Source organism: Montipora capricornis, chromosome 9 (assembly GCF_036669925.1).
Source record: "Montipora capricornis isolate CH-2021 chromosome 9, ASM3666992v2, whole genome shotgun sequence".
Taxonomy (NCBI): domain Eukaryota; kingdom Metazoa; phylum Cnidaria; class Anthozoa; order Scleractinia; family Acroporidae; genus Montipora; species Montipora capricornis.
The window spans coordinates 18,447,653-18,465,152 of record NC_090891.1 but is presented as its reverse complement, the minus strand read 5'-3'; the positions used below and the strand labels follow the sequence as shown (position 1 = coordinate 18,465,152).

Here is a 17,500-nt window from a genome sequence, read left to right as displayed (position 1 = left end):
TTACACTAATCCTGGATTAAGTTAATCGGCTTTTGAACAACCGGCCCCAGATGTTAGACAGAGTAAAATCTGTCAAGTCTCACTTCCAGGAGTCATTAGGTTCAATTATTAACCATTGTTTTTAGAAACTTTATCATGAAGCAAATTTTGATATCTCCTACTTGTATACATGTATGTAATTGAGGCCTTGAAAGTACATGTGAAGTTGTAGTTCACAAGACGCTTTATTAATAATACTCATGAAATGGGGCTTTAAGGGTTTTTTTGCAAATACAATGTACTTACTTATACTCAGAGTGGATAACAATGAATTGGCAATGCATGCTGTATTGATTGGTAAACAGGACATTAAAAGTAATTTGACGTTATGAAGCAATAATATGACATTTACAATATTGTGTGTATGTTGCTGAGTACAGTAATTCATTTGCACAGCATTTGACAGGATGAAAAGTTTCCTTTTTACAAAAATTAGAATTTTTTTCAAAAAAACGTTTTTCTCCTTCTCCAGCATGAAATGGAAGAGAGAGCAGCGTGGGACTCAGTTGATCCAAAGTATCCTTCTACAGTGTATATCAATATACAATAGACATATAGTGGAACATTGTATTGAATGTTGCTATGAAATGAGCTTAGTGTAAAATTCATAATACACACACATGTAACCTCTCTAACAACTTTATTGTCAAGTGAAGATTGTACATATGTATGCTTTAATTAAAACATCCAGGAGATTCCAATATTGGTTGCCAGCTCCTGGAATGGGGACTGCATGTTCTCCAATGGGAGGCAAATCCTGGCAACCCAACCATGAGCCCCCCCAGACAGAAGGGGAAGGAAGCAGGCCCAGCATCACATGATAAAATCAACGGAAAGAGAAAGGGAAGGAGGAATTGCAAAAAGCTGTAATTCAATACAACACACATTGCACGTTCATTATTAAAGAGCAGATGTGATCCTTGCACACGGGCTGACCACTTAAGATGGACAATGATAATAGTCAAGTAAAGCTATGATCCTCGCAGTTATGGACGCAATTTTAGCAATTGCGTAGAGAAGCCTGAAAAATTCAGGACCTCAACGGGGTTTGAACCCGTGACCTCGCGATACCGGTGTGATGCTCTAACCAGCTGAGCTATGAGGCCATTGACATTGCGAGCTGGTCATTTGTAGGTTCAAATTTTGCCGTGAGGAATGACTGATTCATTCCGATTCATTCCTCACAGGAAAATTTGAACCCACAAATGACCAGCTCCCAACGTCAGGGGGTTCATAGCTCAGTTGGTTAGAGTGTCACACCGGTATCACAAGGTCACAGGTTCAAACCCGGTTTAAGTCCTGCATTTTTCAGGCTTCTCTACGCAATTGCTAAAATTGCATCCATAACTGTGACGATCATAGCTTTACTTGATTTCATATCTACAGTTCAGTACATGATTCATTTCGTATATCATTTCGTTCTTTAATGATGATAGTGCTCTTTGTTTTTAACTTCGTTAATCAAATTGCGTTGAGATTGAGGAAAGAAGCAGGAGTGAGCTGGGGAAATCTGTGTGTACACAGACGTAAACTATTCATGGACTTGTATAGTACTGTTGGTACTTACATGTACAGCTGTATAAGTGGTTAAATTTATTTCAGGTCAAAATGATTTTAACCCAGGTTGATATGTAATTTCTTTGTCTCTATTTATGATGATGATTACCAAGCACAAAGAAATGAAATCAACCTGAAATCAAATTTAACATGTACTGTACTGTAATTGTCATTTCATATAGAACATTTCAGAGTGTTCTTTTGGTATTTTGGATTTGAAAGACTTCTGTATTTGTACAGTATTAGTGACGCTGTTGATGTGACATGTTTCTTGTGGATTAGAATAGGTATTACCACCTTTGATTAGTGATGCCAACGCTTACTCTTGTTTGTGAAATTGTCATTAATCACAATAATAGCTATAATAGTTTTAAAACTTAACCATTTTGTAAGACAAAGGAGGAAAGACAGAAGTTCTCGCAAAGTGAAGGATGTCAATTACATTCCAGACAGCTACTCAGAGTGTTATCCAGGGTAATTATAATTATAATAATTTAAATAAAAATGTTTTTTTTTTTTACAAACAAGCAAATAAGCAAAGAGGTAGTAGAAACAGCAGGCGAAATGATCTTACCACAAATTTCTTTGGAAGTGGATAAGTTTTTAATTACCCTGAAGTGTAACATCAATAATAGTATAAATAGAGCGGTTTTCAAATGAGTGTCGTAAAACCAGAACCAACGTTATTACTTTGGTCAATCAAAAAGGACGGAGACAATCCAGTAAACCAATCAAAACTCGAAGTAATTACACGTAGCCGACACAAAGCGCCGGAAAATGTGCACGCGCGAGCTACGATTGGTTTTAGTTTCACTTGTGATTGGTTAAAAAAGTGGCGCGAGAACTTTGAACCAATCATTGAGTTAAGTAATGAAAAACCAAAGTAATTATCTAATTACTTTCGACACTCAATTGAAAACCACTCTAATAATAATAATAATAATAATAATAATAATAATAATAATATTTTTTTTAGGGCAGTTGATGTGCCATATGATAGTGATGAGGAAGCGGACTACAGTAAGATGGATCTGGTAAGAGTTGTATTGATTATTTTATATTCTTAAATTTTGCAAATTAACAAACTATGTACATGCTATTTCCTAGACTTTTCAATCCTCTGCATGTACCGGGGTAATTCAAATTTCTGTTGTTTGATGCATAATAAGCACAAAGAATGCAATTTAAACAATGAAATAATTTTGGTGTATTTTCATCCTATGGCCTTAATTTTGTTATGTGTTGGACTTACAAGAATTTATTGAACAAGTGAGGTGCTGAAAATTTTTGAATTTGTCTGAAATTTGATTATTGTGTAGTTTAATATGATTATGTGTATATTAGTTTTGAAGGCTGTGCATAAATTGCTTCACTAATAAAAAGGGAGTTAGACCATATTTTGACATTAAAAAAGAACCTAGCCAACAGCAACTTTGGATAATTATGTGCAAAATACTGGTTGGTTTTTATTAAAACAATAATAATGCTGATGTGTCAGTATCTTAAAGGAAATCCATTCCCAACTTTTTCTTTACAGTGTACTTTAATTCATTTAACAGTACTATTTTTTGGGTTATATTTTTTTCTGTATAACAGGCTTCCATTACAATACATGTAACATCATTTTTTTCTAATTAACAATGCTATTAATGGTTCTTAGACAAGACTGGGCTAACAAAAAAGTCCTTTAATAAGTTGAAGAATTTAATAAAGTAGTGCTTGGAGTTTTGGATGTGCATCCAAAAGGACAAACGAAACATTGAAATGCTTGTAAACTAAACCTGAAGAAATGGGGGATAGGAACCAAGCTTCAAAATTTCCTGACTCTTCCTACTAATTCCTCCTTCAGCATACAAACATATGCACATTTACAGAAATACTTCTATGCATGATCATTCGCGATGTGCCTTACAAATCATCAATTAACTGAAACAGTAGGAAACAGGAATGACCTTTATTTAGCTAGCTGCCTGGCAACATGCAAAGTACAATTGTCCACAGTTACTGCAGCAGCTGCAGTAGCTTATCATCACTAACACAATTGTTTTACAGTATTTACAATCAAATCTATTTGAATTCTCTCCTGTGTTTTGAATCAAGAACAATTTAACTGCTTCATTGTACTATAAGGTTCTTTAACCCATTCACACCACAGTAACCCCGGTTGATGAGTAAAATTGTTTGGTGTTAAGATAAAGTAAATATGTATGTTATTTGCCAGCTGGGAGGTACGTATAGTGAAAAACTGTGATCAAGGTCGTGAAAATGCTGCTGGAGGCCGCAGGCCGAGGGCAGCTTTTTCAAGACCAAGGTCACAGTTTTTCGTTATACGGACCGACCCTTTGCTGGTAAATAGCTCATTTACTTTTTTCCTCTCGCTCTCTCTCTTCTTCTCTGAAATCAATATTATGATTGCTGACTCGCACTTCTCTTGCTAGCGAATGCAAAAAGCGACTTACAAACTGAACATTTCAAAGAGAAATGTACCGTATTTCTTTTAATTCTATTTCCATGCCTCATGTCTAATAAAAATCTGTTTTGAAACACTTACTTCTGTATGTAAACAGACTCGGTGTCAAAAAATGGAAAATTAAGGTCATTACACAAGCAAACTCAACCAGGGCTAGGATTCTGCCCAGGTTGGTGGGCAAGATTGCAGTATTAGCAGAATTCCGCCTGCTCGCGCATTGAGAAAAAAATAAAATCTTTCAATTCTCACTCCCAGGAGTCAATGTGTTAAAAGATAAAATTATTTTCGTGGTGCAAACTATTATAATATGTGCAATTTGTTTTCCATTAGTAATTCGTGCAACTAATAAATTACTTTTATTTTTAAACATAAAAACTTTAATTTAGACCGAGAGCATACAGCTCTGGTTTAGGTATAAGTAATCAAAATTTAGTAATTAAACTAAAAAGTGTTAATTGATAACAGGGTTACAAAGTTGGAACCTTACAAGGTCGAAAATACTTTGCAAAATTTGTTAGTACTCCAATTTATTGAATTAATTAATTTGTGAAATAATTTTTTGTTGAAAAAAGACTGACTTCTACTGTATTTAGCTTATCAGTAATGTAGTTTCTGTAGACTCGTCCGTTCTTACATGTTAATAATTGGGAATGATCGTAGTAACTGTGATGCTGAACCTCTTTAAAGCAAAGTATATTTAATATTAGTCTGTTTTAAGGCGATCTGTAACCTATGCCATAAAGAATGTTAAAAAATCAAAGCATTGAAGTTAATGCTTCAAATCTATTCTAAGGCTAAAGTTATCGGCACTTATCGCCGGTCTTAGTAGCATTAAGCGACTAGGAGTCTTAATATTCCCCCCTGGATAGGATGCCAGTCCATCGCAGGGTAACGCCCAGCATTACTCCGGTACGCACTTATACACCTGGGTGGAGGGAGTCACCGTGAGAGTAAAGTGCCTCAAGTGCCCAAGAACACAACACAATGTCCCCGGCCAGGCCCCGAACACAGACCACTCGATCCGTTGTCAAGCACACTAACCACGAGGCCACCGCGCCTCCCACAAGGCTAAAGTTACAGTACATATAATATAAAATGAGTTCAACCTGTCAGGGTTCAAATGCTCTGAATGAATGAAAGAATGCATTCATTTGGTTTTTCACATGGGACTTTTCATATCCTAATTTGAAATATTTTTAGTTAGATATTTACCGGGCTGTGGGTTGATGAGTTTGCTGTTATAATTATTATTAAAGACTGAAATGCAGCCAGGATGAGACATAATCAAAATAAAATAAAAACGTTCCCTGGCTGAAAACTCAAAAAAGAACATGAGCTTTCGGTTGTCAATCTACAGCCTTCGACAGATAAAAGTGGAATGCAGGATAACACAAATATATATAAAAAAAGGCGAGATAAAATAATAAAAGAACAAAAGAAGTAAAGATGTGTAAATTAGATTATTATTGTTTAAAAAAAATTCTATAATGGTTTGGAATTGGCTTAGAATAATATTATTGTCAGCATGCTTGGTAGTAGAGGCGTGCCAAGCCTCGAAAGTTTTTCTAACACTAAAAGAGCCTTTGTCGATAACACTAGAATTATCAAAATCTAGGCGATGGTCGAATGACCATGCATGTTTCGCAATGTTTGATCCATTAGTTTGACATTCCTGGTGTGTTCTTTCTTACGAGTTTCAAAATTAGATCAATGAAAAAAGATAAATCACCAGCTACATGTATGTCATTGTCCAGTTGGTCTTGCTGTAAAATAAATAAATAAAAAAAAGTTACTAATTGGGTGTCTCATCCTTTTCACAGGGCAACAAGAAAGGTCCCATCAAGCGTTGGGATTTTGAAACAGAAGAGGACTACCACAGTTACATGGAAAGCAGAGAAGCACTTCCAAAGTTTGTACATTTTGCTTTGAATGCTTTTACTGCATTTCAATATTAGGAATGTCTTAATAATAATGTTGTGACGGTGGGTGGAAATGCTAAACATTGGCTTTACATTTTACAGTGCATTCCTCAGAGTTGGTTAATTTCAATTAAAATTAAAATTAACCAACTCTGAGGGATGCACTGTAAAATGTAAAGCCAACAATAAAGAAGTTCTAATCTCCAACAAAATAATAAAGGTGATGTTTTTGCTCTTTTTTAAGAGCTGCCTTTCAGTTTGGAATCAAGATGTCTGAAGGACGGAAAACACGCCGTGCAGGGCCCAAGGATGAGAAGGCTAAGCTAGACAGAGACTGGCAGAAAATTAGTAAGGTGAGGGTCAAATGAATCAGTCTTGTCTTCTAATTATTGGTTTTCATTGGTATGCTTTGTGGTCATGTTTCATCAAAAAACAAAAAAGGAAAATGTTTACCTATTAAGGACGGTGCCTACTAATTCAAAGGTATTTTTGCCCCGATTTACGATTATGCAGGAAAGGTAGATCTTAACAAGTGTTATTGAAATCCAAAAAGAAAATTGGGGGTAACCACGCATTTTTCAAAGATAATTCATGAACAATATTTGTAAAAAGCTCTAGAATACAAAGGAATGTATGGCGTTCTTTCTCAATTTGAAGCTCAATTATCTCTAAAGAATGCGTGGTTACCCCAATTTTCTTTTTGGATACCAAGAGTACTCACGAAGATCTATTTTATCTGCGTAATTTTAAATCGCGCAAAAATATCCCCGCATTAGTAAGCATGAGCGATAGGAAATTTGAGTATCTGGAGATGCGCAGAACGTATGCGCAATAACAATAGTAGGCACCGTCCTTAAAGTGCCTATAATTTTTTGTTTTGCTTCGAGAAATCTTTGTATCGCTCTGAGCAAAATGGCGCAAAAATTTTTGTTTTTGGTTAAAACCGGAATTTTTTACGAATTTTCAAAGTGGCGGAGACGCGAGATTCGAAAACCCATTACCGAGCTGGTGAGCTTGCCGAAAGGGAATGGGTCGAGTGTAATTCGTGACGTAAAATCCGGACTGTGAGTTTCGCAAGTTGTGACTTCCATCAGAGGTGAAGCCATGCCTGAGAAATGGGAGTGAGATCGCTACAACTTACCAGTTTTGGACTTCTTCTGTCCCATTTAGGCGCTTTTGGAGTGTCTTCTCTAGGGCCTCTACCTCCTTTCTTTCTTGTTCGTACAACTCTAGCCACTCTTCGTCCGCTAGGGGATCGTCAGCATATGCCTCGTGCGTGTCTTCCTCATCGCTGGCCGCAAAGCTCGAGTTTGGCGAACCTTCAACTTCCAGCTCGTAATCTTCCATTTCTGAAACTTCCGTATCTGAACCGGAGGACAGAATGAAGTCGTTCGAAGCCATTTCTTGATTAACACGTACGCTGGTTACAAACGTCAGCCGAACAGAAATTGTTTTCACCGGCACGCAGGGAAAACTACAAAACTACGCGTCTCCTCTGTTGATTTGCCTGATGCTAATGTCCGGGAATTACGTCACTAGGCCCAGTCTCCCTTTTACCCGGTCGCGGGCAGAGAAAACCGCACTTTAAAAATTCGTAAAAAATTCCGGTTTTAACCAAAAACAAAAATTTTTGCGCCATTTTGCTCAGAGCGATACAAAGATTTCTCGAAGCAAAAAAAAAAAAATCTGGTTTATAGGCACTTTAAGACAAACCTTCATTCCCCAGAAGATTACATGTATTTTGCAGCAGTTTATTTGTTTAGTGAAGACAGCCATGTGGCCAACCTGGCACCATGTGAAAATCATACACACTGCAGTTTCTTTTCCTTCTTAGTAATTAATACGTGTAGTTACTTAACTCATTTTATACGAAATGCAGAAGTGATCCTTGCATTTGACTGCATGGACAATTTTGAGCATTATTGTCTCGTATAGAGCGTTTTCACTCACGTGACCAGCAGCCATATTGGATTACTGAAACAAAAGAAAGCATTTGCATTAAAATAGAGTTCAATTCCTGGAGGATTAGTTTAGTACACCATCATGGCTTCCATTTCTTTGTTTTGGAACTGAAACATGTCCGTCGCAACGTCATGTGAAGACGCTCTGTAGACACCTGAAAAAATTGGCAGTTTCAACAGGATTCAAACCCATGGCCTCTGTGATGCCGGGCAGTGCTCTACCCAACTGAGTTATGAAGCCATACAGTTGGGAGAAAGTCTTGTCAATAGGCCAGTTTCGTATTCTAACGGTTGGACTGGATCTAGCATGAAATGGAGGCTAATGCGGGCAAAATAATTTGCAATTGAAAAGATTTGCCCGCATTAACCTCCATTTCATGCTAGATTCAGTCCAGCCGTGAGAATTCGAAAATGGTCTATTGTCTTGTCTGTGCGAGGATGCACTTCTACATTTCAGCTATAACCTGCACTTCAAACATACATCTCTTTTCATCAACTCATTTTGTTGAGTTGATGATAGTGTAAACTGAAATGGAAATTGGAAAGTTCATCACAGTTAGTTGACTATGTAAACTTTGGAGTTTACATTGCAAAGGAAGCCAGAAGAAAAATCCAGGCTTTGAACGCACCATGGAATTTGCGACTGACCTACGCCGGTTGGTAGCTGGTCAATTGCAAAATTCAACTTGGTCTGGTTCGAGGTGAATGAAGTGATTTTTCCGACTTTCATTTCTCTCTGTTTTGCAGTTCAGATAATAATTGTATGAAAATTATTAAATTTGATGTCAATCGCAGATATTTCAAAATTCTGTTCATGTTACAGCCAATACAATGAGCTCTACACATGCATCGAACTTAAGGTTCCAGGGGGCCTGAATGTGATTCCAAAATTTCTCTCACTTGATCCGCAACCATGCCTGAAGTGAAGGAGAATGATCACACAGAAATAAAAATGACTGCCATCTCTTCTCTTTGAAATTATGTAAAAGAACACTGTCATCCATTGCACTTCACTCCATACATGCATTTACTCAAAAGCAAATCAAACAGGCACGACGTTAACGGAACTGTGCAACATTTGTTCTGTTAGTAGAATTGCTCATTCTTCTCAGACACCCAAGTTGTGCTTGATACCCCAGAACTTTTTCGAGCTTTTGGGCCTGGGTACTTTCCCAATTGAGGAAATAATATTATTGTCTGCAAAATGAAAGCTGCTGGCTTTAGATTACTAGAATACATCTCTGTGATGTCAAGCCCCTGATGGAAATGTGTGACCACATTTTAGCGAACAATCACACTGATCACCAGGTTTTTTTCATTTGTTTCTACTTACTTATCATCTTTCCTTTTATTAGATGTTGAGCAAGAGAAAAGAGGAAGGGTAAGTTATATGAAAATGTTCTGTTTATATAGAGGATATTACACGGCTGGGAAGAAATATGAAATTTATCATCTACTGTATATGTACATGTTCCAGCAATCGGCAAAGTCCCTTTTGACTTACCGGGACATTGTATGGCTGCTTCTAAAGGTGGTCTATAAGCTTTTTAAGAGACACTATGCTAAGCCGGTCACTTCTTCTGGAGAGAATAGGACAACCACAACACCAGGGACTTCATCCCCTACTCTTTTGAAATAGTGCGTGGGATCTTTAACGTCCCAGAGTTTATGAACAAAGGTTGTGAGACAGGGCCTACGGTTTATAGTCCTTATCCAAGAAGACTTGAAAAGTCTAACCATTTGCAGATGAAATTACAAAGTCAGCACTTTCTCCTCAGTTATTTTAAGATCCTGAGTGTTGATCCAGCCGGGGTTTGAAGCCGCAAACTCCCGCATGACAGCCCGATGCTCAACCAACTGATCCACTGGTGTGCTGTTTTTAAAAAATTTTCTCTTTGAGGGTTGAAAAATATTTCATGAGCATCAAACTTGTGAAATATTTTTAACACGAGAAAAGAAATGTCATATCTTTAAGTGGTCATGTAATGTTCTGCTTATCATATAAACCCTCATGAAATACTAAGCCATTTCACTTAACATTTTTTGTACTCCTAACGTAGTTCTAACAGCGGCACGGTTTATTGTGTAACCATAGCAATGGTGATCTTTTCATGCGCGAAGATAACATGTTTTTTGCGCAAAAGCTCACCTGGTATTTCATTGGTGTTTATGCAATAAATTGTTCTATGTCAGAGCCTTGTAAATCAATGTGTTAATTAATCCTCTTTGGTGTTTATTTCAGTGGTGGAGACAGGGGAGAGTCCGAAAGCAAGAGAAGGAAACATTGACGAAAGTCAAATTCAAAACACTTGTTGTGGAACTCTATCACACCTTGAAATTTTTTTTTAACATTTCCTGGCACAACCACCATTCTTTTCATTACGATTTGTAGGGGCCAACAGAGCACATTTCATGTGAAACATTGCTATTGTTTTGGAACTGTTTCAAAATGACTTCAGTCCTTTGTCATGGGCAGCTACCATTGTGTTAGATAAGGATATGAAAGTACATCTTTTGTATGTGGAAAAGTTGAGACTGGGAAAAGCCAAGCATGGGTGATGTCACACTGGCCAAATTTGCAATTAATTTTGTGGTCAGCTTGCGAGAAAGAACTCCAGCAATACTGTAGGGTCACCAAATATGACAGACAAAAATTCTTACTGAGTTTTATCATATCACACTTGTTTTAATTTTGGTAGATGATGATCACATCTGTAGTCTTACACAGAATAGTACTGGTTCCAAAGGTGTCTTGGATAAATAAAATACAAATCCTATGAATTTAAACTCTCATCCTCTGCAATTTGATGTACATTCCTAATAGAAGACCAATCTCCCTACTCCCCATTTACAGAAGTATTATGTTCGGTTACCAGAGTTTCTTTTTGTAGTCTTTTTGGTTGTGTTTTTCAAGACATGCAATTTCCTTTAATGGACAAGTTTATTGCAATTCTCCGAAGCCCACTGGAGTGAGACCATTTGAAACCATGAAAAAAATATTCAACCGACAAATCCCTAGAATGATTAGCATACACTTGATTCTAAAATCACTGCCAATTTAACATTCTGTTTTTAATTTCATGCTGGCTCTTGTTACCTAAAAATGTATCTTTTCAACTTTTGGGTATATACCAACTTTTGTACGAGAGAAGGTGGCTCCATTCTTAGACAAAAAAAGAGTTCTGTCCTTTTAGCCCATAACTTCCAAAAAGGCTACCATAAATACCCCCATTGAATCCAGTGGTCTTCAGGAGGAGGTGCCCATAATCCATGTATAAAAATTATTTTGTGGCTGGGAGAGGGTAGACGGAGAGGCCATCATAGAGATTTTAAAGACGTGAACAAGAAAGCTAAAAAATTCTGAACGATTTCGTCCAGAACTGTTAAGGGGTTTGTAAAACTCACTAAAAAAAACGACGGCGGCCTGAAATCGGTTGCAATTCCGTGTTGCGGAGATTCTGGCATATTGCGACAATCACACCCCACGTCGTCATTCAAGCCTACAGCAGACATCAAGTTGGCGAGTTTTCTTGTTGGGGGAAGACACATTAGGCTTTTTAGCGTCACCCTAAAAATCGTACCATTATGCTGAAAATTATGCTCGAACCTGCGAATCTCCCAACAGCGATTGTGTTGTATCAGAAATCCATAATGGGTTTCTGGTTATATAAACAATCTTTTGTCTTGTTTGTCACGCGGTTTTGTTTTGCGGCAAATGATGTGAAAGAGATTACTGTGCATGTAATTTCAGTTTTAATTGTTGATTAAAATTGTCGGTTTTGCACTTATCTCGGAATCAAACACACACGCACACACACACACACTGAGAAAGTTGTATATTGCGCGGGTAAGCAACTAACACAAATACATTAAAAGCTCCTATCTACGATGGTGGGCAAAGGGAACTTCAAGCCCGCGCCAGTGCCAAAAACATGATGAAACAGCGTCACAAAATTGCATGTACTCATACGAAACACTCCGGCAGAAAACAATAGAAAAATCCAGGGACGTGCCCGGGAGGGCAGGAAAAACCTCCACGAGGGAGCAAATCTGGCACCTCCCCTCTCCCCCAATAAAAAAGAACCAACGCTCGCTTAATTAAACGCCTAAAGAAGAAGAAACCACGAGTAAATCTTGGAGTGGAATACGTAACGCAACGAGATTTAGAGGCCGCATTTCTCCAATCCGCATGCCTATCGATCAGGGGCTGGTTCCTGAAAGGTGTAATAACTCTATGCCAGGGATAAACGTGCCTTATTCCGGCAAATTTATCCCTGGAATAGAGTTATTCCTCCTTTCAGGAACCGGCCCCAGATCATTACCGAGAAACCTGCAAGCAGGATTAGAAGCTGCTCCTGACTTAATACTGTGGAGGCCAAAAAGGCCGACATCAGCGACAAAAGAGCGTAAAAGACTTCTTAAAATCATCCCTAACAGTCGAATACGACACACCCTTGGATTCGTGGAAACGCTCCTTTGATTTACACTTCATTATTCTCCTAACTGAAGGCCAAATAGTCACTCTGAGGCAGAAGCGCCAACAGCTTTTCAGTAACAGCCACAGGGCAAGTGACTTTACCCTATCTCACAAGAGTAGAGGCTTCAATAGAAGGCGGCAACCGGCGATAGACCGCCGGGTACTTTGGTCCATTCCGCCACCTATGTCGCACAACCATTTGAAAGTTTTGCTGTGTAGATGTTTTTCTACCGTTCTCTATCACGAAAATAAAATCGCTTTACTTTCTTCAATAAACTCCGAATTATGGAGTTTTTTTTCTCAAGAAAAAAAAGTCTACATATTCAAACAAACGTAAGGAAAAATCGTGTACATCGCATATTTAGGGGTTAGTGTTCAATTTACATGACATTCTGCCTATAATGTATTTAAATACTAATAAACCAGCAATTTCTTTCGATAATGACTGTACTTGCAGTGTTTTATTGCCTAATTTCCATTGGTAAAGGCGCTTTAGGCTTGATCGGTCTCGCCAAACCACGCTTAGCGCCTTCTAGTGTCGTCTTCACGAGAGGATGATCAGTAGGGAAAGCAACGAAACCTCCCAACTTGTGCGCCCAGGTGATACTGCACACCAAACCCTCAACTGAGAGTGGAAGGACCAAGATCTCTCTCCCTAGCCGTGATCGCCAACTCAGTCAGAAACAACGCGACATGAACTGGCTCAGCAGGCACCACAGTAGCCTCCCACGCAGACGTCCTTGGGGTTTCGTCACGCATTTCCTCCCCCACGAACGTAGGGTTTCGTCACGCATTTCCTCCCCCACGTTCGTGGGGTTTCGTCACGCATTTTCCTCCCCCACGAACGAGGGGTTTCGTCACGCATTTCCTCCTCCACGAACGTGGGGGAGGAAATGCGTGACGAAACCCTAAGGACGTCTGCGTGGGAGGGTAGCATCACAGGTGCGCCAACTTTGGACAAAGCCCATGTGTACACCATCGTAAAAAGCACGTACGGAGCTCACGTACGGTACTTGCGCACCGTCGAGGCAGCCTTGGCACTGAATTGCAAGCCAATCAAATCACGAAGCATTTGCCGGAGTGAGAAATCTTCTAGGCACTCGAATGACGCCCATGCATCCGTGCGCAAGATTTCTGAAAGAGACTAAGATAACGGAAAGTGAGTACATGAAAGAACAAAACAGCTGCCAACACAATCAATTCTATTCTCTTTCGCTTCGCTCAGCCGAATAGAAAACATTTCTATTATTTGTATAGAAGAGACAAGTAACAAACAAATAGTGGAGGAAGCCGCCAGCAATGGTCGAGTTTATTTACAAAAAACTGAGCCGGGGACACACTGGATACAGGTTACAAGCCAAGGAATATAAGAAAAAAGTCATACGCTACTTAAAACGACAATAAAAAATAGTAAGGAAAAAACAGCCGCTAGTAAACTGGTCGGCGTCAAGTGGTGTGACATTCACAAGGAGTGGTATATAAAGGCCTAATTATCCCAATGGAAACTAATACCAAGCAACCTAATTAGACACCTAAAAGAAATACATACTACCGCATTGGCGAACCGGAAATGAATGACGGGTAATCCGCAAAAAACGAGCTATGAAAGCAAGCCACACACACCAATGCGGTGACAAATCATCGCACAAAGGCGAACCGCTATAAACAAAGGGGGCTAAAAAACACCAAGTGTGATTCAAGAACGACTACGCCTAGCCATTAATAACGGCATCCCGCACCAAAACGGTGACGCAAGCGCAACAGCGCGACTCGACGCTAAACAGCGCTCTCGGCTACGACACAAGCTGCCCACGCCCAAGCGAAGACACTCGCGCAAAGGCAAAATGCCTCATTCCAAGACGGCTAAAGCACACAAATGCAGACTCAAACTCAAATACGCACTCACGAAAAAACGGGAGCGACGCTCAATGGCGCGACTTGCCGCCACATGCGGATCTACACACAAAAGTGGCTAATCTTGAACAATAAAAAGCAGTGCCGCAAGCAACAACAAATACTCTCAAACAAAGAAATCAAGTCGATGCGCCAACATGTTAAAATTCGGACAACCCGAAGAAACTGACTTTTTCTTCTTGTACACAGCTTTCTGCCCGGGACCTTGTATAAGGAAGTCCGATAATCTCGGTAAGGAGAAAACCTATTTCACAAAAGGCTTTAACTTGAAAGCACTAGAGTGAAAAAAAGGCCAAAAAAAGACCAGAAGGCCATTCGAGAATAACTAATGTACCACGACCCTGGTAACTATGCAGCTTTCTGTAGGGTGACTCTATGAGACTGACTGGAGGACAAAGCCAATTATTGCCACAGCTGCAGTCTTGGGCGAATGCATCAAGGCCAGAACTGCCAGGAGACGCACACCTTGAGCTAAACGAAGGTAACTGAGCATTCGCAAGAATGAGGGCCCCATTTAGCGTCCAAAAGTCTAAAAACGGAAGGATTCAGAGACCAGTCCTCGTCCGAGTATCCGTTAGCCCATTCTGCTCACGAGGAATCCATTCCACGTTTCTAACAAAATACTATTCTAAGGCAAAAACGTAAAATGTCTAAAGTGATGCGCTGCAGCACACGATCAGAGCTACCGATTGCAAAAATTGTCGCAGCACCTTGATTGTCCGTGAAAATGATGTTAACACTTTTATGGTGCAACTTAACAACATAGGAAAAACAAACAGCTGATGGCTTTTAATTAACAATTATTCGCCGAAGGCGAAGTGATTATCGGTGAATATTCACCGATAATCACTGAGCCTGAGGCGAATAATTGTTTTAGTATAAATACACAGGTGATTATTTCAAAAAAGACAAAAAAAAAAAACACTTCAACGCGAAATCATCTTCACTTACAGTGGCAAAACGACTACTGGCAGCCATTTTGTCCGTCGAGGTGATTATCGGCTAATAATCCGAGATAGCGAGCCAATGAGAGCGCGCGATTTTGTATAATCACCTGTGTGTTTATACTAACTCCCGATATCCCGAGATGCCAATATCGTCTTCTGTCCTTACCCCATGACCACGGAACCATCAAGGGAAGTAGCGTAGCCACCGAAACCCAAATCACGAGCATCCGAAAACAAAACTGTGCACGAAGTAGGAGGTGCGGAAATGCGATAACCTTAAAACAGTCTATGTTCGCATACCAAAATCTAAGCTCTTCCAGAAGGCCAGGCGTAAAAAAGATAGTTGAGGCCCATGATAACTTAGACTCAATAGCAAAATACATTTGGCGACTGAGTAAACAGCCGCGAAATAGGACCTACGGCTAAGGCGCAAAACATAACCGAACCTGCAATTTTAGCTAAGAAACGGTAGGTACAATAGCCGTTGAAATTGCATCCCGCTCAGGCAAGCCTTTGAGCTTTGTACCTTTCTTAACCGGCAGGAAGAACTTCATTGAAATTGAATTTATGACAAACCCCAGCCATTCGCCAACCGGCATAGGTTTCCATTGCAATTTATCGTTACAAAGCAAGCCTGGTGTATTAAGATCTTTTCGCTGAATAACACTAGCCGCCGCTGCCGAAATTCTGTCCGGCTGTCCGCCCAAGCCATCGTCCAGAAAGAGCTGAGCTGCCCCAATGAGCGTCATCGCTTAACTAGGGGACGCATTAAGCAGAACTCAAACCAAAGGACAAAGCAGTAAATGTGAAATACTTGCGTTCGCCACTGTCAAACAGCCAAGAAAAAACCAAAAACTATTGACGATCTTCCGAAATATCCACGTGATGATATCCGGATTTCAAATCCCACGTTAAAAACCAATAGTTTTCGTCTAAAGCAAGAGACAGCGAAGGCAAATCTTCATATTTAAATTTTGGCCTCCGCTTTTTGGCTTTGCTAAATCTATATATTACGCAGACTATGACTGTTTTTGGCATTGAATCGCTAAGAAAGCGTATTGTGCAAATGTAAAAGCACTGGGTAAATGTTTTCAAGCCCACATTAAACCAATAAAACAATGAAATCATGTTAATTATTATTTCTCTCAGATAGTATGCGTGCTATGATTGGCTAAGTTAGTGGGCCGTGTTCTGCAGTATGGCCATCCTCGTTCCCAGGGTCTCCATTGTCTCATCAACAAAGATTGCAATATGGCCTGCGAAATTTGAAATTTTAGAGCGAGTGTTTTCGTTGTTTATGTGAAATAAACTTGTGAACTGCGTGAACTTATGATGACCTTTAAAGTGCTACTACGATCACATTTCGAAAGTTCTTGTGCTGAAAGCTCGAAATGCGAGATCTTAGGCAATCATTTCTAGGTAAGCGCTTTCCGAGCCAATGACCCAACGCGCCGGTGCTTATACCCGGTTTCCGTAGCATTAAGCGACTAGGAGCATTTTTTAACTCCCCCCTGGATGGGATGCTAGTCCATCACAGGGTTACCCCCAGCATTACGCCGGTATCCATTTGTACACCTGGGTGAAGAGAGGCACCGTGGGAGTAAAGTGTCTTGCCCAAGAACACAACACAATTCGTGTTCTGCATACTAATTAAACTGCATTCTTAAGGCAGTGAGAAAATGAAATTATTTTTTCCTCCAGCTCTCTCAGTGTTTATCTGTCAGAGTCACACCAAATAATGGGGAACCGTTAAATGAAAAAATTGCTTTCAAAATAAAGTCTGTCAGAGTCACACCAAGTAATGGGGAACCGTTAAATGAAAATATTGCTTTCAAAATAAAGTCTTTCTCTAGAAATGATTGGGGAGGCGCGATGGCCTCATGGTTAGTGTGCTCGACTCCGGAGCGAGTGGACCGGGTTCGGATATTGGCCGGGGACATTTCACAATCTGAAAGCCAAAAACTCTCTTGCTGTATACCAATTAAGCTGCATTAACACACTTTATTTTTGAACTTGTAAATGACGTCATTTCTCAATACAGATCGCTAAAAGAATATTGAGTGGAATCGCACCAAGTAACAACAATTGAAACTACTTCAACATCCCCACTTGATCTCACTTAAATCTACAAAATAATTTGTGCGTATTACAAAGTGCTAAACTAGAGATAAAATCTACTGTGATACTACCATCTATTAACATGTACACTTAAGGCT

The 17,500-nt window shown here is 39.5% G+C and overlaps 1 protein-coding gene across 1 annotated transcript in view; it reads left to right on the top strand.

The window, feature by feature from the left end:
• Window positions 1-10,727, top strand: part of LOC138015108 (protein Red-like) — a 28,418-nt gene extending 17,691 nt beyond the window's left edge. Inside the window, exons 17-23 of the mRNA XM_068862025.1 lie at window positions 512-555; window positions 1,990-2,070; window positions 2,573-2,630; window positions 5,887-5,975; window positions 6,230-6,338; window positions 9,302-9,327; window positions 10,189-10,727. Coding sequence (XP_068718126.1) covers window positions 512-555; window positions 1,990-2,070; window positions 2,573-2,630; window positions 5,887-5,975; window positions 6,230-6,338; window positions 9,302-9,327; window positions 10,189-10,234 — 453 coding nt within the window. The 3' untranslated portion in view covers window positions 10,235-10,727. The remainder of the gene's footprint in view (window positions 1-511; window positions 556-1,989; window positions 2,071-2,572; window positions 2,631-5,886; window positions 5,976-6,229; window positions 6,339-9,301; window positions 9,328-10,188) is intronic.
• Window positions 10,728-17,500: the final 6,773 nt, after the last annotated feature.